At 41.0% G+C, this 25919-nt stretch overlaps 2 protein-coding genes and 1 long non-coding RNA gene across 9 annotated transcripts in view; 2 read left to right on the forward strand and 1 right to left on the reverse strand.

Moving 5' to 3' along the window:
* Window positions 1-1142: 1142 nt before the first annotated feature.
* nfyba (nuclear transcription factor Y, beta a) lies at window positions 1143-7115 on the reverse strand. 2 transcript variants are annotated; one of them, XM_044186592.1, is made up of 7 exons: window positions 6976-7115; window positions 4923-5016; window positions 4704-4834; window positions 3392-3589; window positions 2406-2484; window positions 2175-2254; window positions 1143-1691 (listed from the first exon to the last, which is right to left on the reverse strand). In XM_044186592.1, exons 2-7 carry the CDS (start codon window positions 5014-5016, stop codon window positions 1659-1661), a joined length of 615 nt encoding a protein of 204 aa, XP_044042527.1. In that variant the 5' UTR covers window positions 6976-7115; the 3' UTR covers window positions 1143-1658. The 2 variants fall into 2 exon arrangements, with proteins under 2 accessions (XP_044042527.1, XP_044042528.1); XM_044186593.1 differs by having other exon boundaries at window positions 6677-6982.
* Window positions 5023-14080, forward strand: LOC122871455. Of its 5 annotated transcripts, none has more exons than XR_006376870.1 (6): window positions 5023-6270; window positions 12032-12219; window positions 12313-12453; window positions 12722-12777; window positions 13171-13278; window positions 13381-14080. It is a non-coding gene; the product is annotated as an uncharacterized LOC122871455 (long non-coding RNA). The 5 variants fall into 5 exon arrangements; XR_006376871.1 differs by lacking the exon at window positions 5023-6270 and adding an exon at window positions 7028-7149; XR_006376867.1 differs by lacking the exon at window positions 5023-6270 and adding an exon at window positions 7268-10410 and having other exon boundaries at window positions 10661-12219.
* Window positions 14081-22792: 8712 nt separating this feature from the next.
* The window catches only part of chst11 (carbohydrate (chondroitin 4) sulfotransferase 11), a 100457-nt gene continuing 97330 nt past the window's right edge, over window positions 22793-25919 (forward strand). The window contains exon 1 of one of the 2 annotated variants that reach the window (XM_044186545.1): window positions 22793-23161. In XM_044186545.1, coding sequence (XP_044042480.1) covers window positions 23059-23161 — 103 coding nt within the window. In that variant the 5' untranslated portion in view covers window positions 22793-23058. Of the gene's footprint in view, window positions 23177-25919 lie in introns of both variants that reach the window. The other variant, XM_044186544.1, reaches the window with a different exon arrangement.

Here is a 25919-nt window from a genome sequence, read left to right on the forward strand (position 1 = left end):
CTTTTTACTGCCATCTATGTTGCTGCATTCTCAGCATGTTACCCATAAACTGTATCAGGAATTCCAAAAACAAGTTAATATTTTCATTTCTGTATGTATTTTGTACATTTGTCAATTTATATTAATCAACTTTACTGTACATAATGAAGTGATGCACTTGATCAAATAAGTACATCTAGAAATTGTGCCATCCATGTAATCCATTAGTTTTATTTATTTTATAGTCTGTTGTTTGTACCTGTATTTATTGTGTACACTTTAACACCGAAGAAATACAATTTTGTTCACCTGTATACTGAATACTGTATATAGAGAGAATTACATTTTTTCTGCTCCCGGCTCTAAATGAACAGCTAACACTGTCAAATTTCTGAGGGGAGGGGTTGCATTGGTGTGGGTGTGCTGCTAGAGTTTCACATGTGAAAACAATATGAACCAGAAAGTCCATTCTGGGTGACACCATATAATCCACAAGTTTGAGCTTGTGTTTTGTTTTGATGCTCATCAGGCATCAAAACACTGTGCAGTGTTTGTGACTTAAACAGTAGAATTAGCATAATGCTATATGGTAGAAATGTTCAAAGTGTTACAGAATTATGTCACATTGAGTTGTGGCAATGTTTTTAAACTTTTTTTTGCCAAAGGACACTGTGAATACGGCCATGAGTTGGAGAGCAGTTAAAGTAGATATTTCCTTCCTAGAAGCTAAGAGGAAGGAAACTTCCCAGTTCCCTCTTGTCAGAAATACAGTACGAAGACATAATTTTGTATGGCCAGAGTACTGTGAGGATGTCCTTACTAATCCTTGTTTCTACAGTCCTTGGGACAGAGACCACATCTTGAGTCCTGACTTAGAAGCTGCTCACAGACAGAAAAAAGTCAAGTCTGCCCCAAAACTAACATACCTAACCTATTTTACTGGAGTGGTGTATTATGCTGACTTGTGTGTCGTTTTCTGCTTTCAAGTCTGGAGGACAGTTCCACCATACATGGATGAATACAGGAAGAAGCTGCAAACATGAATGTGTACAGATGCTACAGACACCGGGGAGGGAAAGTTAAAGCTTAAGCTTTTCTGAATATGAAATTATGTAAACTGGCATTGTTTTATGTGATACATAAAAATAGTGAAATTTTAAACATCACTTTCGAATTTTTATTCAAAGGATTTACATAACATTAAAGCACATGGTAAATTGTGTGAACTTACAAAAGAGATGCATGATCTGATGTGACAGTATCAACTTGGCTTCTCTCAGTTCAAACAGAGAAGACGTTCAAAAATAAGCATCCAATCCAACACTTCCCCCTTCTCACCCACCCCAACCCCCGGCCCAAAAGAAGAAAATGCATAAAAGCAAACACATTAATACACACGCACAAAAAGAATTCGACCACTAAATAATGTAATAAGACTAGCCTTTAAAATAAAGCCTCGATTTCCCAGCTGGTTTGGATGCACTCCAAAACATCTGGTACCTCACAACTAGAAACTACACTTTCTACTGAACAGGTAGTGATTTCTCTGTACATGAGGGTTTTTGCAGACACACCCCCCCCCCTCCCCCTCCCTGTCCGTCTGATGACCTTTACCCTGTGGCAGGGTCAGAGGTCATCCGGAGCGTGGGCGTGGTGTTCAGGCTCTGGGTAAGGCCTCGTCATGAAAACTGGATCTGTTGTACAGTGGGAATCTGCAACACAGCCACAGAGTTTAGTTGGAGATGGTGTGTATTACTGTCTAACTTATTCATCTCAAGACCTACATGTTTTCAATGGCCTTTGGATGCTCATAGTGGTTTAGGTATTTTTTAATACTTCAGTTTTTATAAATTGATATTGCAAGTTTTATTCTGTTTCACATTTGTGCATTTGTGCACATATTTTGATATTGCCTTGTATTCTATCATTATTGTGCCTAAGTGCTTGTGTGCCCTTTTGCTACTCATGTCATTCTACTCGCTATTGTTGTGTTGTACCATTGACTTTAATTTGTAATTTGTACTTTTGTACTAGCACTTTGGTCAACTCTTTTTTTTTTTTATAAACATGCTATATAAATAAATTTGATTTGATTTTTTTATTTTCCCATCCAAATCAGTATAGGAACTTTGAAAGCAGTGATGAAAGCAACAAATCCAACCTGTGGACTGCTGCTGCCTAAGTGTGTAATTTACCTGTTGATATGAGGTGGTGTACACCATGACGTTCTGCTGCTGACCATCTGCTGTGATAATCCCAGCTGGCAGTGGATTTGCTGATGAGGGAAGGAAAGTGTATTTTAATGAGACTGAACTTCAAATGTAAAGAGCAGACTGAGAACACAGACATAGAAATGCATGTCAAAAGAGGATGAATAAAAACAAACATGAGGACAAATTAAAAAAATCTTCACCATTTCTACTTACTGAAGCTATCGTCTGTGAGATCCTCTCCCAGGCTTTCTCCCACTGCCACCCCTGGGATCCCCTTCTCCCCCTTCATGGCCTGGAAAATCCCCAGAGAAGCAGAAAACATTACACATGTGAGCACAGCAACATCTGGAACTAAACAAGAACGCGGTGTAAACTGGAAATTAACTATTTTCAGGCCTTTGCAGTCACATGTAGAAACCTTGAAATCTGATGATGAAGAGGAAAAAAAACACTGCTAACACAGACTGAAATCCAGTATTGGTCAGTTTATAATAAAAAACAGCTTCAGTATAACAAGGAACAAACAGCATTTCTGATTATTTTAACCTGAGTAATGGTATAATCTGATTTAGGGTAATCAAATTGCTACCTAATTGATTGTATTTAAGCATTTTAGACAGTTCAACACAAGTTGTGACTCTACTGGTGTTCTCGCTGAAGTTCCCGACACATCTGGCAACCCAGCTGCTTCATGTTGTGTCTGTTGCCAGTTTTTCTGCCCAGCTGGGCTGCTTTTAATCACAATGTGCAGGGGGAAAAATGTAGTGGGCAGACAGACTAATTGGGCTGGTTAAGATTTCTTGGATTATTATTTCTTTTGTAAAACTTTGCACTGAGTTATGCAATCATACAGCTTTTTACATCTAAAACTTTGGACCAGCTTTTATCAACACTGGGTGACTTTTGAGCAATTATCAGACTGGAATCAATCTGGCAACACTACATCTGAACCTACTCTGACAAATGAGTGTTTTTGCCAGACATGCAAATAGATAACCTGAGCACTAAACCATAATACAAACACGACAAGAAGATTAAATAATTAAATAAAACAGGCACTGCTCCATAGAATGGAAATTGAAATATGATTAAAACAGCTTCATCTAATTTTTGTTACATTTTAAGTAACAATTGGAACTGGTGTTATACTATTGCAGTCCATGATTATGTGGTTACTTGGACCTTAGTTTGTGTCTCACCTCTCTGAACTTCTGCAGGTAAAGCTTCAGCGGCTCCACGTACATGTCGAAGCCAAGCGTGGACATGGCGAACAAGATGTCCTCCCCGTTGATAGTCTTCCGCTTCTCCTGGTGGCAGCGCTCACTCGCCTCGGATGTGATGAAGCTGATGAACTCGCTCACACACTCCTGCACACACTCCTTGGCGTCTTTCGCAATCTGTGGAAAACAGAAAGGAAGGAAGAAAGTTGTCTCAAGATAACTAGCCTTATGCAATAAATGTGTGTTTGTGTTAACACCAAAAACTGAAAATATGCGGTTCCATTTTGGCTGACGCAACCTTTTAAATGTGAACGAGCACCATATGGCCTAAACAAAAGTTCACGTAGAACTCCCCTGCAGTTTCTGGTGTTTGTGCTACGTGCTTCCATTTTGCCTGACCAAACACAACCTTTGAATGTAAACGTGCACTACACTCTGGCCACGGTCGATACATTTTCAGATCATCCAATCGTCGTCTTTAAATCCCAGATACCTGATATGTTTGGGTCTCAGCACCGTACCACAGCCCAGAGACACACACAGCTGTGTGATGCTATGCATGTTTATACGAGCACACGAATGGAGACGATGAAGCAAAAACTCTGATTCAATAAATCCAACATCTACTTTTTTTAAGTGTGGTAAAGCCATGTACATACAAGCAAGATGTTGTGACATCACAACTAGTTTGGGAGTGTGATGTGGAAACTTGGAGCCTCCAGTGCATATACACTGATAATGGACATTTCAGTGAAGTAGGAGACATCTTGTGTCCAGCAGTTGAATTTTTGAAATTAAGAATATTTGCGTATTCATAGATTCTGAATTTTTCAATGAGGGAGAAGGACAGACAAATTATAATTCAAAGCAGATTATTTTTACATTTCTTAAACCATGACTGGAGGGGATCTTTAAACTTTCTTAAAAGAGGGTCATCTTCTGTCACTCGGATACAGACAAACAAACAAGTTTACTTTAGGGGCGAACCTACACCACAAATTATTTACTTTGTGAATTTAAAAATTGCGTCGGAGTGACTATCTGCTGCTATTTTGAGAAACGCTGTTGTTACAAAATGAAAATACAGGTTAAGGTTCACAAGTGAAATGAAACAATTTCCTCTCCTGACACAATCATAATTACAATTTTTAGCATAATAACCAAGACGATCAGTCTTGCTGTGATGTACCAATTACCCGTCATACTAAAATTATTGCAAAAAAGCAAACAATTAAATATTCATAATGAAACTTTGATTATTCCTGCTCCTTCCCTTCTCTCTCTCTCTTACCTTTCCAGTCTGGGGAACAGCGTTCTTCATGATGCGAGCCACATTGGCAATAGGTAGATATATGTCCTGCTCCCTGAAGTTCTCTTTGACACCGCCGTCGTCATGGTCATTCAGATTCTCTTCTGCATCATCTACAGAAAACAAACCCAGAGACAGTATCAGCTCTGCGACCTGAGCCAAAACACAACACTGACGGTTGTTTTCTGACAATCCACACACCATCTTGAGACTGGAGAACGTAGTGGCCGGATGCCATGTACTCTCCAGTGATGCCCAGCTGGGAGGCGTCGGTGGTCGAGCTGTCTCCGTCCATCTGCAACACAAACGCACAACGTCTCATTTAAACATCTGAAGCTATAGCAATAGCAACCATGGGCCGGTGCAAAGCCTGAACGTACCGAACCTCTCAAATTCACTCCATGGAATCACAAGTTTGACTTCCTCCACACACACTCATCAAGCAACAGACACTCTCCTTTGGAATTCAATGAAATGCTGCTTTAATAAACTCAGAACCATAAACTGAAATAAATCCCTGCTTGGAGTTTTTCTCTTTAGCTACGCTGTGGATTCAACACTCTGAAAAGCCTGACCAGCATCATTTAAAGCAGGGAGAACTAAAAGTACTGAAAGTATCATTTGTCCCATGATTTCTTGAACTCCTCAGCTGATCCAGTGCTGCATCTTGCTGTTTAAGCAGTATACTATATTTATAAGCAAACGTTTGGCCTATAGATTAGATGGAAACTTGCTTTGGCTACAATAATAATTTAAGAGATGCTTTGGCACACTATTGGACTGCTCTTGTGGTCTGGGTATGTCTGTGTGTCCTGTGCACCTGGATCACTTAGCAAGAATATCAAAATAAAACCAGACCCAATGATTATATATATATATTTGTTGACACCAGTCATCCATGGATTCAATTCACTTATTTTTGCTTTGAGCAATGATTAAGCTATTATGGTTCTGACGATCCCAATAATTCTATTTTACTGATTTACTGGGTGAAATTATAGAATGTGTGTGGCATTGGAGCTTGAAAGTCATAAGGGACTCTAATCTTTGCTGTTGAAGCTGTATTCCCTTATTGCCAGCTGGAAAAACTCCTGGACAAAATCAGTCAGAGGAATCCAATTTTCAGCTTCTCAAATGTGGGAATTTGTCATATATATGAAAGCAAACTGAGTATCTAGACGAAACGATATGAACGTGTCACTATAGGCTCTGGGAAATTAGAATGAGTTTTTCCACTATTTTCTGACATTTCATGGAAAAAATGATTAAGCAATTAAATGATGACTCAATAATGAATATAATCATTAACTGCATCCCTACATTATGTAACTACAGGCCTACAGAATTTGTGAGTATGTTTGTCCAGTCATTACTGCAGGTTAGGATAGTTTGGTGCTCTCCTAAATCCTAAAGTACAACAGATGAATTTCCTCTTTTTTTTTTTTTTTAATAACAGGGTCATAACCCGCTTCCACACCTGTGTTTTAAAGTACAACCCTATATACACCCGCTAGTTGTGTCGCCTCTTTTAAATGACGGACAACGAAGTGTGAGTCTGACCCACCCCTCCCTTCATATCACACGCGGGGGAGAAATTCTGACGGGAAACTCAGAATTTGAGCCGACACTAGGACTGCGCGCTAGCTAGTTGTGTCAGTGCAGTTAGCATTGTAACTTAAATGGGAAAACATGCTAGTTAGACAGCTATGAACTATATGACTGTATAAAAAAAAACCCGCGGTGAAGTCAGTTTACGTTAGCTACACGCTAAATACATTGATATGTGTTTAGCTAACTTCTCGTATGCTAACTAGCAGATGTCAGACGCGGTGTGAGATATTTAGCTAACGTTAGCTAATGTTAACCCAGGAGTGGAGTTAGCTAGCCAGTTCGCTGGTCTTAATAAAACCAATGAGTTTAGCATAATGAAAAAAGGCTGTCCAGCGGGCTATTACCTTCTGTAGTTAACCTATTCAGGTACATAGTGTCCCTTGAATATATTTTCATTGCGAATCCACTGCAACTGGCGCCTGCAGAAACCGTGTTGGCCTGTTCTTTGTCGTACATAGCAGAGCAAGACGTGGTCGGGGCCGAAATGTTAAATAGTAATTTTAAAGTTTCGCCCGCTGGATACTTCCTGATGAGCAGACCTCATTCACTCAGACAACAAATAAAAAATCAGACAGAGACGGACATTTCCATTCGAGCTAACGAGAAATCGGTTAGCAATCATTGGCCGGAGCCAGGCACAAACCTGCAATGAAGCCCTGGTTGGTTACCTTCCTGAGACGGCTGTTTGGTTGGACAGAAAATGGCTGCGAAAGGACCAGTCCCAGCGCGGAGCCGCGGCTGCACTACCGCCTCTGGCCGACTGAGGGCCGTGCTGCGTTCAGGAACTCCTCGCAAGCTCCTAACTCACAGATTTAAAGTAAATTCAGCAGTGGAAACATTACTAGTAGCCTAACTGTGAAATTGTAAAAATGGCTCGTGCGGTCAGTTGAATGTGGTAGACGTTTTTAAGGTCAAAATGTTTTAGCTGTTTTAGTTTAATAATGAAAACCAAGCACTGAGTCACTGCATTCTGAAACGACAGAATGAGGAGAAAATACACATCAGGCATGCACTTTAAGAGTAACGTCGTTCGGTCGTAATCGCGTTGCATTTTCATAATTGCTACGTTTATGGCAGCAATGGAACGCATCTCTTCTAGGCTACACGTTTCCTGCAAATGTTTCACCCTCCCTCTGCTTTTGTTTCAAGAAAACTTATCAACAAATGTGTCTGTGGAAACATGAACACTTGAGGCGCCTTAAGTGCACCGAAGGACCAGATACCCACAGAAAGCCTATTTAGGTCTATTAAGAGTCTATAAAGGTCAATGAGACAAGTTACTGTTCAGAAAAGTGGTAATATTTTACATCAGTCATTTTTGACTGTAGGCTGTTATCCTGAACAGCTTTTCTGCCAGCGAAAGTCACCGTTTATTGGCAGTTGTATCTATAGGTTTGAAATAGTTTATTAAGTTTATTTTGTGTGCTTTAAGCGGTAGAGTGTGTTTCTGTCTGAAACCTGTTTACCAATACAGGGTTAGGGTATGTCAGTCGTTTGATTGGATCCCACACCATAACACTGTGTTTATGCTATTATTTTTACAATCCGTGTCTCAAAGTCTAAATGATGTTGAATAAGAAGTCTTTTCCATCCTGGCAGGAAACACAAAAACAAAACTGTGCAATTTGTTGGTGAAAAAACACATTTTGAATTTAGTATTTTTTTACGGGTCTCATCCAAAAACGGAAGTCAGTTGACGTCATCCGGTGCGGTCTACATCTGCCCTGCAGTCAGAAAGAGCTCAGGGGCCAAGGTCCCTCTTCACTGAGGGTGTTTGTGGCTCAGACTCTCAGTGTCTGGACTTGTAGCAGTAAAACAAGGACATACCAACCGGGCCATCTCTGGGGCCATCTGACTGGGACCGGCTGGTTATAGGTGGGGGGTCAGGAGGCCTGGCTGTTCTTACTCAGCTCTGCAGTCAGTCACAGAGTATTTACTGTACATGGATTTGTTCAGAGGTCTAGCAAAAGTAGAATCTGTACTGTTCTTTGCTCCCACAATGATTTTTTCACTCACTGTTGTGCAACATTTTGATCAATCAGATCTTGATCAAGCACAAAGCAATACCAACAAACATCGCCTTATATATACATACCTGTATCTCCGAACAACAGCAGTGCAAAGGTGGACAAACTGAAAAGTCATTGGCTGCCGCCCAAGCTCACTCTGTATGCGCAGTAAGTAGCGCTGAAACGATTTGGCAATTAATTGATTAATTGACTGACAGATAATTAATCGACAACTATTTTGAGAATCGATTCATCGTTATAGTCACTTTTCAAGACCGAAATACTAAAAATGTGCTTATTCCAGCCTCTCAAATATAACATCCGTTGGTTTTAAACTATTAGTCAGACAAAACTTTGGCATATGAAGACGTCATCTTGAGTTTTAGGAAACTGTGATTGGCAGATTTCTTTATTGTCTGACATTTTATAGACAAAACAATGAATCGATTATTATTATTTTTGATTATGAACCAAAAATAATTCCCAGATTAATCAGTGATAAAAAAAATAATCATTAGCTGCAGCCCTAGTATTCAGAAAACGATTAAGGAATAATCAGTCACAGGTGACAACAGTTGGAATGTAGAACAATATGATAAACAGTCAGTCAAAGACCAAAGAAAGAAAAGTAACGAAATAATCAAAAATGAATTGAAAAAATAATGAAATGAACAAAGAATATATTAAAGGTGAAATAGGAAGAAAAATAAATGAATAAATAGAAAATAATAATTTACATAAAAGGTTTAAAAATTGAGATCTTTTAGGGATAATGTGTCAAAAGTGTAGCTGCAACAAGCCTCTCTCCTCATTATTAAATGTACAGTGTAACAATGTGGCCGGGGTCATAGAGATGAACCTATACAGAAATCTCAGCTGAGTCTGCAGCTCCCCTCGTCTTTACGCAGCTTTATAGTGAGTTTCAGCTCGTTGTTTAGCTGTCCAGCTGCTGTTTTTACTGTTCAGTCTCACCTCTCTCAGCGTCGTTTTCGTACAGGCAGCTGTTTTCAGTGAAACAGCTGTAAAAAGCACAAGCTGCTCAGCAGACAGACAGACGCGGTCAGAGAGCAGCTGGTGAACACGGTGAATCATTTAGCAGCTAAAGAGCCAGATATTTCCCTCAGGAGCTGGTGGAGACCAAAACAGAGCTGAGACAGAGTGCATGCTGGACTTACATTCATCAGGTGCTCAGAAACACGGCTCCAAATGAACGCGAATGTTGCCCTGTGACTGCTGGAGGTGTAGGGATGCAGGTTTAAGGTCATCAGTAAGAACAGTGCTCCTATGTCCTGCTAATGCTAGATCGAATTTGTTGTTTTGCAGGCGATTATTAATTTAATCTCCAGCTGATTTCCAGGATGTGTTGACTGAATAAGTGGCATTTGGAGGTGAAATGACACCGTGCACTGGGAACATGTGCAGTTGCCATGGGGGAGAGATGACAGGAAATGGACAGGTCGTTTCCATGGAGATTTGGCTCTCACAAGCTCACGGATGCTGGGAGGGCATTTGTGCACAAAACATAAACTCATATAAAGATTTGGATCTTCCTGATTATTAGCTGCACAATCCAAAGCTTAAAAGTCTGATAGATATCTGATTTTAAAACTCTCCATTTATTTGCATTTGTACTTTCCGTAACTTTAAGTTCCCCTGCGTGCATCCAGCCGGAACTCCTGCTTCACTCCCAGTGGTTAAAGGACACTCCACCAACTCAGCCTCATAATTGCTGCTAATCTGGTTAATGAACGCACACTTTGCCAAAGCACAGCTCAGGTCATTTTCATATTAATAGGCGTTATGGTAATGGGATGATCTGTGAGTAGCTCTAGAGGAAAGTGGAAATGAGATGAAGGGGCAGGAACTGGGACTGTCGAGAAGGACAAATGAACCCGTTTCAATATTTCATTTCTCTCTCTTGCTGTGGCTCTCATTTTTCAGTTTTCCTCTCCTGTCACTCCGTCAGGAAGCTGCAGGGTGGAGGGAAAAGGTGATGATCCTTGACCTTGTGGCTCCCTCTCTAGAGGCACCGAGAGGGCTGTTTAATGCTCACAGTCTGAAGAGTCGTGGTGATTATGAATCATTTCTCCCCCGTCTTGACTTTTGTAGATATGTTAGGTCTCATACACTGTGTACCTACTGAGTTGTATTGTTGCTTGAAATGTGACAATGAAATTGTTTTTTTTTTAAATTCTCACTTCTCATTTTGTCTTTGTTGTCATGTTTTCCTGTTCTTTTTTCCTTTAGTGTCTTTCCTTTTGTCTACTTTTTTCTTTCCTTTCTTTTTTCTAATTTCTCCTCTTCTCTGCTTTCTTTCAGGGCTGTGGCTTTGGTGTGTGAGTGTGTGTGAATGATTAATTAGTTTCTTTGTACTGATGAACAGTTAGCATCTGCCATCAGTGTGTGAATGGGGTGAATGCGATATGTAGTGTGTGAAGGCTTTGAGTGGTCGGAAGACTAGGAAGGCGCTATACAAGAAAATTTACCATTACAATGAATCCCTAATTTGTATATGCAGTTTACAGTAAAAGCGCACACTTATAGTTTTAATTATTCTCAAAAACAAAGCTGCTTCAGAAGATACGGTACATGATTTTGAATCCTGCAGTTTGACTATATCACTTGCCCTATGCTAAGTTGTTCTGAGCCAGAAAATCCAAATTTGGGCAAAACAGTAGAGACTGGGAGGAGTTAAGGAGGGACAACCAGAATCTAACCTGAAATAAGTGACCGTGACAGGCTTAACTGAACAATAATTTTCAAAATGTTCTCATGAAACACACGTTAAAAGAAGTCACACCAGCCATTGAGACCTAAATCTTGATTGACCTTGTATACTTTGTATAGAAGTTGAGAGTTTTTCCCAGTCATGTCATTACACAAGACTCACAGTTGATTTATTGTTAAGGGGTTACGCCGTAGCTACGAAGCCTTCACATGTAGCTGCCATAGCTTAGCCACAGGCTACTCTGCATGTCTGGGCTGCGGCGGCTACAGAGGGACCACGGGAGGAACACGAGAACTGGGACTGGTCAGCTCAGGCTGCTTGTGTTTTCTCCTCCTCCTCACCGTGATCACCGCTCTCTGTCACAGTGAATGAAAGAATGAGAACACATTTTGCTGAGGGGAACATAATTAAAGCACAACATGGCCTGATCATGTGTGATACATCTGTCTAGTGCTGCAGTATTGATATCAAAAATCTGACGCTTATGTTATTGAATCAAAACCTATGCCGTTGGTATCTATGGGGGGACTTAACCCCTCGCTATTGGAGCCAGCATCCAGTGGCCATTCAGCATGGTGGTTTCCTCAAGCTGTAGAGGCCGAAATAATCTCATTGGTCGAGCTAAACGTCAGTGGTCAAAATGGTGATAGAAATACCAACGGTAGGAAGCACCTACAACCTCTCTCCAAACATCCCACGCTTGACAGCAGAGACCTTGGTCATCGCTACAGGAGTCAGACCTCAATTTCTGGGCATACCTAAAGACAGAGAGTACTGCCTAACCAGGTCAACAAGCACTGAGACATTAGATTCTGTTTCCACATGTGCCTCAATTAAAAGAACTGTCTGAATATAAATAGGCCGCATCACAGAACTCCTGCAGTCCACTGAACGTCACCTCTGAAGTCCCTTCCCTCTCTCACCTCTAAGTGAAGAGCTCCTCTCCCTGCCTCACCCCCTAGGTCGGACCCTGGTGGTAGGCGGGTCTGCAGAGGCGTTGGAATACACTTCCTGGCTTCCTGTTTGGCCTCGAACTGAATGCTGCAGCCTACCCTGCTCCCGGGGTTTGATCAGATAATGGCACAGAAGAGGGAAAAAACACGAGTTCGTTATTGGAGTGCACTTCCTTTATCACTGTTCACTCACCAAGGTACTGAGTAAGATAAACACATGGTCTGTATCACTAACATTAGAAAAGTGAGAATTTCGTTTTCTAATGTAGTCTTGCTTGCGTCTGTGTTAGGTGGAGCAGACTGAAGCTTGGAGTAAGGACGCCGTTTTTCCTCCAAACCTAAGCAAAATTCTGACCCGAAAACCTTCCACATTTAACCTCTGCCCCCCACAGACACTGATGGAAAGTATTGTACTTAAGTTCAGTTTTGAGGTAATTGTACTTTACTTAAGTAATTCTATTTTGTGCTACTTTATACTCCATATGCAGCTCAGGGGGAAATATTGTACGTTTTACTCCACTACAACTGCTGATACTAGTTACTTTGCATATTAAGGTAGCCATAAAAATGGTATTTAAAAACTGAACTCAAATGTAATTTAAATGTAATGTAGCTTCAGTAGAGTTGGAACAATCATGTAAATGTGATGCTGTCAAATGTTTAAAGCTACTTACATTTTTTTATTCTGATTTTATTCAGGTGATTCTGCAACAACACCACAGTAGGTTTCTAGGGGAAGACTTCGAGTGAACATCGTAAGCCAGACTAAACTTGTGTGTGCTTGTATGTGTGTGCAGCACTGGCAGGGATCAAACCAGTGTAGATCTCTCAGTGCATGCTGGGACACTACTGGCCCATCGACAGCATCTTGGTACACAGTTTGGAAATAGTTACCATCATGTATCATTTTTACATGACTATTGATATATCAGTCTTACAGGGTATCCAGGGGTCCTTTAGAAGTCAGACAAATGTAATTACCAAGTCTATGTTGTGTTTTTATTGCATTTGTTTGAAAGCATTTTGAGGTTTTCTTTTGTGGCATTTATGATTCTGTGCTTGTTTTAAAGCTTGTGCGTGAGCCAAATGCTGCATATGAGACTATTTCATTAGAATTGATTTGAGCTAATATCATTTTTCATTCACAGTGTGATTGCACCAATGTGCCCTCTGTTGTGCTCGCTCCACTGGATTATGCTGCTTGTGGTCTGTCTGAGGAGACAGCCAATCTAACATTTGGAGAAGCCAGTTTAGAGGTACACACACACACACACACGCACACAAGCATGCATACTAAAGCAAACAGGCATTCTCATCTAGTAGAATGATCTAAAACCAAAGTGTCTGTCCTTTTGCAGGTGTGTAGTGATGAACCCACAGAGAATGATCACCACTTCTGCAGATCCCTTCATTCCCTACAGAGCGTTTTAGCATCTTTTAGCTCATGTTTTGGTTTCATAGCCCGTAACTTAACTGTTTTGATTTACTCTCACCACTCTCATCATGTTTTCAGACGCAGCAGGCAGCTGTTTTCAATGAAAAAGCTCTAAAAAACCACTGTGTCTAATCATATCCAATACTAAGCATTCAATGAGGTGACTGTAGCTATAAACATGTCCAACCAGACTGAAGGACCCACACTCGCTCATAAGTGTGATATATACCTCGGTGTTTCAGCTATAAAATAAAGTGATTTACATTTGTTTTGCTTGTCCCCTGGCGATATCTAGTCATAATGCCAGGGGCAAGTTGTGCAATAGCTCACACCTCATTAATCCACCTACCCTTTGTTATATTTTTAGCTCATTCCACAATTGACTTGGCACCACTCAAGATAACTGCATTTCAGAATGCATCTCTGACAAGCTGGTGATGACATTTAGATGTTTTAATATCAATGTTCTCTGCTTATTTACACTGATTATCGTTGTGTGAATTGTACTGCGATCCCTCAGACATTTTAATTGCACTTTATTCCTTGTTTGCAGATAGTAATCATGAGTAATCATTGAAATACACTGCAGCCATCATAACCAATAAACTAGCTTTTAATATGAATTTGTTTTATGGTTTTAAATTTGTTCTAGTGTGGATAACTTGAGCTCAGTCTGGAGACTGGACTTCTGACATGACAACAGTAATTCTGACTTGCAGTTTAAGCATGGTCTTACAGACTTGGAACCAGGCTCTTATTTAAGACTTGGGACTCAATTTAGACATGTTTTTTCTAAGTCTGAATCACACTGAATAACTCCGACTCCATTCCAATATGGTGGTGATGAGTGACGACTCTGACTCTTGCACTGAGGAATTGAGACTCGGACATGACCTTAGTGACTTGGTGACTGAAGAACATGTATGTGACATTGACAAGACTGTGGGGATTCAGTCTGACTTGGGAACTGGACTCGTACAGGATCTTAAGGACTTGGAACTGGGCTTAAACTTGAGAACTGAAGACTTGGGACTTGATTCACACATGATCTTTCTAACTCTGACTCACACTAAGTAACTGGGACACCACTCCAACACGATGGCAGTGACTATGACTCACAAAATGAGAAATTGAGACTTGGACATGGCCGTGGTGACTCAAATTCACATTCAGGCTTGAGAGCTCACTAGACATGACCGCTATGGTGACTAGGACTTACACATGTTTAAGACATCACCTTACTGTCTCAGACTTACAAGACTGAACATGTATGTGTCATGGACAAGACCATAGTGACTTTGACTCTCACAATGAGAAACTTGTACTAGATTCAGACATCATGAGAGTGACTGACATGGGGACCAGACTCGAAGGGGATATTAGGGACTTAAAGGGAGAATAATAGGATTTTCTTAAAAAAACAATGTATAGACTCATACTAAAATAATCCCTCTCAATCATCACTCATGACCCACTAGAATACTAAATTCCCACTAGAGAGCACCCCATCAGCAATCACAACACCATTAAAAACAGCCAGTTCATCAGTACAAGAAATTTCCAACCAAACGCTTAGTACAAATGGCCACATTCAGTCTTTTAGCTCAATGACTACAGACCTGATTGTCCTTCAACCATGTTCAACCAACAAAATTTAAAATGTTTAAAAGTACTGCACTCTCTGATACTCAGTAGTAAAGAATTCCACATCCTGCCTGCCTTAACTGAGAAGCAGTTTTGCCGAAATGTTGTAGACTGAAATTTAACCTAACAGTCCCCTCTAGAGGAAGCTCTTGCTAACCTTGAGCCAGCTCTACATGTTTTTACAAACTGTTTAAGAGGTTGTGGTGCTAGATTGTGAATGATCTTATAAATAAACCAACATTGGCCATGAACAGAACATTTTCAAATGTCAAAACTATATTGCAATAATGATGAGAGTTTTTATCCAGTGCTTGCTTATACAATCTATGAAGTGGTTGCATTAATGTACTATTTGTCTGAGACCAGGTTGTAATACAGTATGAAAAATGTGACAATATCATTGCATGCATGTACAGTTTTGCTGCATCTGTACTCATTTGATTTCTTATAAATCTAAAATGAGCAAGGTTATGCTTTATTGTTTTCGAAATTTTTGTAATTTGTTTTTTGAAGGTTAGACTGCTAACAACAATCACACCTAAATATTTAACATTCTGAATATCTCTGTCAGCAGGCAGCAGTGCTGTTTTATAGTGCAGGTGGCCGATAGCTGACAGGTGAGTGTAATCAGTAGTCTGGTGATTGGGATCTGATGACTGTGGTGGGTGGAGACGATGGTGTCTGTGTAGGCTCCCTGACAATCTCGTACCCTCTGTCCTTTTGCAATAATTTCAGGAGGAGGGGAATTGCTTCCTCTAATAGAAAAAAACATACTGTTTTGGACAAATTAAATGTCAAGCATGAATAAGTGATGCAATGTGCTATTCTCTCCATAACCCCTGTAAGTAAAGATGTAGCTTGCTGTTTAGAATTAGCATGTACATAAATGGCCGTGTTGTCTGCATACATTTGAATATTAACTTCCAAACAGATGGATGGTAGATCATTAATATAGATACTAAATAAGAGAAGGCCTAAACTTGAACTTTGGGGTACACCGATAGAACATTCTAAAAATCCTTGTACAGTGTTGTTTATTGTTCAAATATGATGCCACCTATTCAACAGTATTTTCTGATTCATTATGAGTTGATAATTTAGATAACAGTACGCTGTGATTGACTATCAAATGCCTTTTTCAGATCTATAAATATGGCTAATACCACCCCTCCTTTATCCAACATGCCTTTCAACTGTTCAACAAATTAGCAAAGAGCTGTTGTGATCTGAAACCAAACTGCATTGGATTCAGAGAATGGTGATAGTTCAAATGGTCTATTAGCTGCTTAGCCACCACTTTTTCAGTCACCTTAGATATTATTGGAAGGATGCTAACTGGTCTATAGTTGGCCAACTCATACTGATCTCCTCCCTTAAAAATTGGAGTTATAGCTGCAGCTTTTAAACTATCAGGGATATTTATCAACTGTTTAATTGGGGAAGACAGGGTTGTGGCATTCCTCTTTATCAAGCAGGAGTCCATTTAAAATGTTCATTACTTCTTGATCAGAAACCTCAGTTAAAGATATAACAAGGTGGGCAATATCTGGTGGTATGATATCAGTTTCTCTACTCCCAAATACTGTCGCTAAGTCTTGTGCTGAATCTTTATTAAACATATTAAAAGACATTGCAATTTCATTTTCATCCTGTGTTAATATGTTATTAATCTTAATTACATAACACTTGTAAGCTCCTTTCAAGAGAGGTTATTAATGTGCTTCCACAGTAACTGATTATTTTCTTTTAGCCTTTTTAATAAGATCAATGAAAAAGTTTGCTTTAGCCTTCCTAAGTTCAAGAGACACATATCGGTATCAAGGCCAGTGATTTCTTGTAGTTTTTTTCTGTTTTTCCTATCTGCCCAATTCACATTAAAATCCCCTAAGACAATCACTTCCTTCCCATAACTGTTAAAAGAGTTCTAAAAGTAACATCTGAAGACGGCGGTCGATAAATGCCAAACAATAGAAATGACGTTTGAAGTGATAGTTATAGTGAGTGCCAAACATTCTATTTCTGTCTCCAGCTTAACGTATAAGTCTATCTGTTTACATTTGTGGTCTTTTACATAGATAAGTAACCCTCCTCCTTTTCCTCTGTTTTTGTCTTTCCTAAATATGCTGTAACCTGGTAATACAAAAGCCGCCTGTGAAGCTGTTTGTGTTAACCAGGTTTCAGACAAGCAAAGAAAATCTAGGTTTGAGTCTGTGAGGAATTTCTCCACTTGATCCGTCTTTGATGCAATGCTTCTTATATTTAAATGTCCCCCTAGTAAGCCTTTAGGTTTTGATCGAGTGTTCCATATTACTTTAGCATGGTTAAGCATTTGGAGAAGTGAAATGTCATACATCGATGTATTTTTGTTTGTAGTTTTACCCCACATAACTGCAGCTCGTTGATCTTCAGGTATATGAGACTCCAAGTGGACAGAACCTAGACTACCCAAACTCGGGTCTTCGAGATTAAAATGACATTGATACCTCTGACTTAAACATCAAGAACTTAGAGCTCAGCCTTTGGTGAACCTACTGAGCTATCCTCCCAAGGCTTCGTTGCAGCAATGAAATGTGGTGTTACTAAACGACAGCTGGAAGCTCAGTGGTCATCCACAGGTCAGCCTAGGTCAGCATCCCTTTTTCCACTATTTCATGAAAACAGCTGTGTTTCGAGGGCTATTAAGACACAAAATGGCTACTGCTGCTTTTGACATCTATTGTTTTTGTCACCGGCAATGGTATTAATTCACTGTCACCTCCTTGGTGTGCTGTCACACACTGTTTTAAAGTGCTGTGCTTAGAGGTCAGTTTTGAGATATTTGTTCAGTCCTTGAAAAAGCTCTGCTGTCTGTGGTCAATGCCAGAGCAGCAGATTCAATTGAGTTTCCTGCTCTGAATGCTACCTGTCTGAATTATTCATGGGCAATAGCTCACAGTCCATCTCTGTGGAGACCGACACCACAATACATGAGTGGGTTAATACATGACATTTTCAAAACTAAATTAATAAGGCCACTATGTGTAATTGTGTGATTATAGGATCTTGCAGATCACTTAAAGCTGCACCAATATTTTATTATATTAATCCTAAATCAAATGACTGTGTATAATGTGTCACTTGTAAGGAGTAGTCCACTGCAGTTCCCCTCAGCTCTACAGAGCGTTTTAGTGCCTTTCAGCTCATTGTTTTGGTTTTCTGGCCCACAGCTCCACTCTTATCAACCTAGGTTCTCACAGCTGTGTTCAGTTAAAAAGCTCTGATAAACCCACTGTATGTTACCTTCCCACCATCAAACAGCAGACAGACAAAGTTGGCAACTAGCTGTTGAAGTAGAGCATTAGTAGATAGTAATAGTAGAGCATTTGCTGGTAAAGATATTGTTCTCAGTAGTTGGTGGACTAAAACAGAGCTAAAAGGAATGTTGGATTCATCAGGTGGACAAAAATATGACTCCAAATGAATGATAATGTAGATAATATTGCTCTGTCTCTGCTGGCTGTGTGAATAAGCATAATATACTAACACGTTAGCCATAAGAACTTTAGAATGTGATAATATATCAGTGTATACAGTTGCCCCCAAATGGCCAAAAAACAACTAATAACTTAGTTATTGTTAGTAGAAAAATGTGACAATTTTGGTGAAACTTGGAGCAGTCTTTGGGTTGGGTCCATGGGGGCTGGGAGCGTAGGGACATGCATTGCTGTCCGGCTCTTTTTTGATACTGCCACTGGGAGGCCCCAAAGAAAGAAATCTTCAAATCCTACACATAGGGGCTTTAAGTCATCAATTTTCTGGAGAGTTATTATTATTTTTTCCCCGATATAAATGGATTAATTGCAAATGGGCAAATGAAAGTGCTGCAGTCACCATCTTCCACCAACAGAACTTTGCTTTATAGGTCTAAAGTCTTGACTTGGGCTTGGATTTCCAACTAATAAATTGTACTAAATGATCAAATCTGTTTATACTTTATATGTAGCAGAGGACAAAGTAAGAAGTAATTTTTCTCACCTACTCAACTTTTGCAGGGCAGTATAGTCTCCTGTCCTGTTGACATACACTGATAAGGTATTGGTCTCTCTCTGATGCTAGGTGCTCAGCTCATTGACCCAAACCCAGCGTAAGTCTGAGGTCTTGATGATGAGGGGAAACTGCTGAGGTTAGCCCCCTGCTATTAATCACAGTTGCCTATGGCAACAGTATAAGAGAGCAAGGAAGTGCTTGCAATCACCCCGAAGAGTGACGTTGATAGGATGGCCAACTGACCATCCAACGACATCTTCACCTGAAGCCTGACAGACAGTCGGGTGAGGACAGATGCTCTGCTGCTGACCAAGCAGCAACCTCCGGGGCTGGAAAATCAGGCCAACAGGAAGTGCCAAAAACTGCAGTTCCTCGAATGGCCGCTTGACCAAAAGCGAGTCAATCCCCATAAACCCCCCATGTTAAAATGCCCAACTTTACAGCAGAAATAGTAGAAATGTTTACAGCCTGGTACAAAAAACGGGTTTGGTCTCTATAGCTGATTTCCCCGTTCATGAAAACTGTGAGGGGGGTGAATTTTGATACAACTCACCCATTTAAATTATAGTAAGGCTTAAAGTTATGCATAATTAAGGGCGTGACTGCTTTGAGTGGGTGAGTGGTGGGTGCCGTCGCAGGTGGCTAGCGGCTAGCTAGCTCCACCCACGCTCCACCTCTTTGCCCATTTTCGGATTAGCCGGGAGTTAGGCGGAGTCAGGCATGAAGTGGCAACGGCCGGAGCCAACACACTGAGCTTCACTATTTGGCTCTTCAGAAACCTGTGGGGGACGTCCATGTTTTCTACAGTCTATGCTGCTGACACACTTCTTGTTTTGTGTGTAGTAAACTGCAGTTGTGTCCGTGCTGCTTTTTAGGTTTGTTTGCATTTTTTATGAACTGTTTGCTTCAAGTATAACTTTGAAATATACAGTACTGTTGATGTATTTTCATGGCTCTCCACTTTAAAGAATATAAGATGCTCCCTAAGGTTCTGCCTCTGAAAGCCTCTGTAAGCTTTAATATAGCTGAGTTTTTAAAGGTTGCAGGAGTGTGATAAGACTCTGGGATTTGATGCATTTACATGGAGTAAATGCTCAGGCTTATACTCTGTGTTTTTATTACTATGGCACAGGCCTCAGGGGTTTTACAGCCTTAATTTCATGTAATGAACTAGACAGGGATTATGGAATTACCCAAATTAATAGTGCTTATCGGCGAATGCTCTCGCTTTAATTGATGCATATGGTGTCTTTATTGAGACATTAGGCCAAAGTTCCCTGCGCTCCCTTGTTTGCTTTTCCTCTTGCTTTTCCTCTTTTATATTCTCTCTCTGAGAATAGCGACTATCTTAAAACAACTGTTGAATATTCATGCACATCATTAAGTGAAGTGTCTCATACAAAGGAATGCAGGGTCCGGAGTGCAGATATTTCTTAAAAGCATGCCGCTGACCCTCTTTTCCCCGCAACCTTAGCTCTACACTCTGCATTTAAATTAAAAGATGTACATCTGTGAGCGTACAACATGGGTGTGCCCCCGTGCAAGGGCGTCATTTTAATTCTCTTGGTGTCTTGCAGCTTGTCACAAGTACAGAGGTTCCCATCCCTTCCATGTTAATGGCCTGTACTGCTGCGCATTGTGCTGTTGCTCGCTGAACATTGCAGCAATTAGATGCACATTTTACGAGGCTATCCTCCAGACCACCTTTTGATTCTCTCCCTGACGGACCAGCTTGTTTATTGAAGACAGACAGCCTAATTAGAAAAAGTGCACAGGAGTGTATATTTTGGCATGTGCCTGAAAATGCCATTAGAGCATAATCTGATCAAAGCCAAGCAGCTTCTATGACTTTGTGCAGGTCTCACAGCAAGGTTAAGATGCTGCATAAAGGTCTGCTGTGTCTATCACTGCCTGCTTGTCTTGGACAGTGTTCAGAAGCTTCAGCTGACCCCTGTGCAGTGCATGCTCTTATACCACTAGATGGCACTGTAGCTGTTTGTGGAATAGGTACATGAAGCAATACTAACTGTGTTGTGTCATGGAGGGAAAGAAAAATAAAACGGATACAAAGATGTGTGGGTTGAAAAACCTTAGTGCAGTAATACTGATTCTGCTACTAATGTCTGCAACTACTATTACTGATAATACTGCTACTATTAGTTCTACTGCTTTTACTGTTGTACTGCGAGCTGCACCAATAAAATGTCTTCTACTACTTTAACTACAACTACTACAGATAGGTCTACCACTAATGCAACCACTGGTATTAGTGCAATTACTATAACTGGTACTATCATATTACTGTTGGGGATTTTAATCTATAATGATGCATCATGTTTTATAAGCTCATCATATGTTTTGTATGTAAAATCTTAATTTGTAGAAGTATAAAGAAGCATTTCATGTGCATACTCAAAAGTGGTGGAATCTGTTTGCTTTTACTACAGTTTTGAGGTACTTGTACTCAGTGGTACAGGTGAAAGCCCTGAGTTCACAATTTTACTTCAGTAGAAATATTAGCATCAAAATATATAGAAGTGCCAACAGTAAAAGTACTCATGATGCAGGCCCATTTCAGAATAATATATATTATTTTATTGGATTATACCATTATTGGTGCAAATATGTGTACATCACTTTAATGTTGCAGCTGGTAAAGGTGGAGCTCATTTGGATTACTTTATATACAGCTGGATAACTTGTAAATTTCCCCCAGGTTAGGGTTAGGCCTATTTTATCGTAATCTATAATAACACAACATCACCTATTTGTGGATGATATTTTCTATTATTAATCTGAATCTGCAAAGTAACTAGTAACTAAAGTTAGCAAACAAACGTAGTGGAGTAAAAAGTATAATGGTTGCCTCTGAACTGTAGTGGAGTCAAAGCATTAAGTAGCAGAAAATGAAAATACTCAATTAAACACACGTACCCCCGAACTGTGTTTAAGCACAGTACTTGAGGAAATGTTGCTTTCCACCAACACTTTGAAGTCACTTTATACTTCAGAGGCCAGTATTGAACTTCCACTACATTTATCTGACAACAAAATATATGAATACATATGTTATAGTTATACATTGCTATAGATTTAACTATCCAACTGTAGCTTATGCAGAGTAGTTCAAACTGGCTGTAGAATGTTACTTACACATGGCTGCATCAGTAATAATGATCCAATGCATTCTGCATAATAAGCACTTTTTCTTTTGCTTGTGTACTTTTACTTAAGTCAGTTTCTCAGTGCAGCTTCTGAAGGCATGTTTGTGATCTGGTAGTTTACACTGTTAGATTGCCAAAGGATGTGAATGATCTACCACTGTTCTCCAGTACAGTAAAGTAGGAGAAGGCAACCTCGAAGCTGCACCACTGCCAAGACTGCTCCTGCAACTGCTGAGACACGCTCTGCAATATTCTCACAAAAGCGTCTAACAGCCTCTGCCTCTGGTGTACTGGGTGACAAATAGGAGGGTGGACATAATGAAAGAAAGACCTTAAATTATACTGTAGGTGACCAGGAGAGTAGAAACTCTTGAACAATACAACAGCTCATCCCATTCCACCGACTGAAAACATGGCAGCTGTTTTAGCTTTTTTATTTGTGATATGTGTGTCTTCCAGAAACACTACTGTGGTCCTGTGGCTGCCACCTAATGCAAGAGGCTCCACAGCAGGTTTTAATGTGAGGCTCTTGAACAGAAGCTACAGCTGGACGCGCTCATTTCCTCCGAGCGGGGGTGCCACCACGCTGTCCCTGCCCTCCCCCACCCCTGCAGCAGCCCAGCAGTGGTACGCTCCGTCTTGGATGGGTTCAGCTCATTGACCGGCAGACAATCCTCATCAGTACCACCAGAGCCCCGGAGATTCCAACAAACCGGCCCTTCATTCCCCCCACAGCGCGAGCAGCACCCCCAGCCTCTCCGCCCGTCATGAAACAGACTCTGAGCGAGCTGATGAGGATGAGCAGGATATGCCGGATGGTATTTGCCACCTGTTTGGGATCCTTTATTCTGGTCATCTTTTATTTCCAAAGTATGTTCCAACCAGGTAGGATCTCCCTCCTCTCTCCTCTCTCGGATGTGTGTGTACGGCTGTGTGTGTGTGTGTGTGTGTGTGTGTATTCTGATGTATGGCATCTTGTCTGGCAGCCTCCTGGCATGTTGACACATCGATTTGTCCAGGCTGTACAGTAACGCAGCAGATCAATAATTGATACTTGTGCCGCGCGAACGCGTAAATCATCCGGCAGGAGCTCACTGTCTGAAATCAATCTTTTATGTGTCACAGTTCCAAGACTCCGGATTGATGGTCTTGTTGTGCGGTTGTCCGGCTTTGTTGAGCGGTTCTTTCTCGGGGGGAAGTGTGGGTTTGTGCGTTTGGGTGTGATTGGATGTGAGCTGTTCGCCCCCTAGCTGACAAGTGGCACGGAGCTGGCATGGGAGGCTTTTTGTCTACAGAAACATGACGATGGGAATCGGTGCACGCGCGGTAGTGGGGTTTGGCAACGTGGGCACTTGCAGTCTGAAGCGAATCCCAATTTGATCCAGATACATGGTCTTACCAGCTTGATCGAGAGCAAAGACCATGCTCTAATGGAACACTCTATCTGGAGTCCATATCTAAAAATAAAGCATCTTTAGCAGGGAGCATTTCAAACCGACGTCCAGAGACCCGTTTCATAATTTCTCACACAATAAAGTCAATCCTCTCAGACTGGGAGATCTGATCTGTTGCTTTACCAAACCTCCGTTTTAACGAATCAACGCCCCTGATGGACGTGGTATTCGTGCAGCAGCCTCTGCGTGCGCCAGAAACCAGTGAACCCTGCGCTCAGACGCGCAGAGGAGGAGCGCACCGAGCCTTCAGCACAACAGGTTTACTGTCCGCTGCTGAAGACCACTATCTTTCTGGGCATTTGCTTTCCATGAACAGAAACTGAATCATTCCCAAGCACAAATGATAATCCCATAATGTTACTGTTGGAGGCAGTGTGTCTGCGAGGCCCAGCGGCTGATGTTAGATTGTCTGTATCATGCTTTATGGCATTTCTACATCTTTAATACTCCTTTGATACTTGAGGTTGCAGTATCCATCTAAAATCGAGAGCTCTTGGAGGATCAATGCTCTGGCGTCCATTGGTCAGGTAACGGGTCTGGAGACTACACAGGCCTGTCAGTCTGTGGGTAATGATGTGGAAGCAGAGGGAAGGGAGACCTTACAGAGGAATCCCTGCTGTGTCTGAGTGATGGGGCTGCCGGGATAAAGGAGGGGTGAGACGTGGGCTACACCAGAGAGCAGGAGCGTCCAGGAGCAGCGTCCACACAGAAGCCACAGCAGACGGCTGTCACAGCTCTCCTCAGGAGCCATTTGTCTGGAGATCCAGCGGCTCTGTGTGAGTCACCGGTGCTGCTGCTGGCAGCGATGGACAATTGATATTTCTAATCCCCACAAAGAAAATCACCATTATACATCACCTCAGGGGGCCTATAATGATTTAAATGGCCGCGGTATGACTGCACTGTAATATTAACTTTTTTCACTCTTTTCACTATCCAAGAATATAATTGAATTACTGAATCAATGTTTGGAAACGGAGAGATCAGAGGTTACCAAAACTTTTGCATGTCAGCAACTGCTAAACAGCTCAATACCTGGACCACATGCACCCCTTTTGTATAGTTGACATTGGCTTTACTGCAGACCCCACTGCTGTATGTGTAAAAATGATAAAAATAATTGCAAAATCAACCATTTCCCCCTTTGGTTCTATTTTTTCTTTTCTTCTGACCTTTATAAAGCCCAGTATGTAGAAAGGTGGTGACCCTTGCCTTTGCCACAAACTGGGCTTGCACGTTTGATGAAGGCGACGAATGCAGAAATGAGCACAAAGCATTGCTATTACACCGAATCAGGAAATATTTCATGCTTTATGTTACATGGGCTATATATGAAAAAAATTTTCTTTTGTCCTTCACAGACAAAGCATTGTACAGTATGTTTTCCCAGACAGAGGCATTACTTCTATTCGGGGTCAGTTAAACAGGCCCCCGAACACAACGTTAGGGTTAAAGGATCAGTTCACTCAAATTACAAATTTAGTAGCAAGTTTTATCTGCTGAGGTTTGGAGATAAAGCATCTGTCTCTGAGATTTCTGATTGCAACCCAATTAAATCAAGGTGAATGGAATTTCATGGAGCTCACAGCATTCAAACGATGACATTTGAATTCTCCGGTTTTCTTTGGATCTACTCTCTAACAAATCGTACGCCCCATGAATACTGTTGAGCGCATGTTCTGCAGTATGAATTATCCAGAGGAAGGCGGACACTGTTCCTGGAAAGAGATGTTGAATTTTCAGTGCTGCAAGCACCTCAGAACAATTGCATTGACCTCCACTGCACTGGGGTGGAGGCCGAACTCTCACTGCATGCCCAGATACCCCAAGATGTGAGTAAGGAATTTTATTTTTACATTTTAGGTGAACTGACCCTTTCAGCATTTAATAAGATCCTGTCCTAAGAAGCCCCCACCTGAGAGGTGCCTGTAGTCGGATATCATTTAGTTAAGAATTATACAACTGTGTCCTGTAGCAGGAACACTGTACAGAGTGAGACCTCTCCTCTACTGTACATCATTAAATGAGGAATTGATTGTAAAAACTGAACCAAGACTCCATTAAACCCCTGTCAGGGACCCCTGGATCCTGCTCTCACAGTTGTGCCAATCTCTGCAGCCACTGCACCAGTTTCTGCCCGACACACACACACACACACACACACACACAAAGTG

This window comes from Siniperca chuatsi, linkage group LG23 (genome assembly GCF_020085105.1).
Source record: "Siniperca chuatsi isolate FFG_IHB_CAS linkage group LG23, ASM2008510v1, whole genome shotgun sequence".
NCBI classification, from domain to species: domain Eukaryota; kingdom Metazoa; phylum Chordata; class Actinopteri; order Centrarchiformes; family Sinipercidae; genus Siniperca; species Siniperca chuatsi.

What these genes read in the sequence shown, in the direction of transcription:
- nfyba (XM_044186592.1), bottom strand. Translation starts at nt 5,016, where the DNA reads ATGGACGGAGACAGCTCGACCACCGACGCCTCCCAGCTGGGCATCACT. An exon ending in ACCTGCAGAAGTTCAGAGAG is followed by an intron (nt 2,485 to 3,391) that starts GTGAGACACAAA and finishes GGGATTTTCCAG; the next exon opens with GCCATGAAGGGGGAGAAGGG. An exon ending in ACACCACCTCATATCAACAG is followed by an intron (nt 1,692 to 2,174) that starts GTAAATTACACA and finishes GCTGTGTTGCAG; the next exon opens with ATTCCCACTGTACAACAGAT.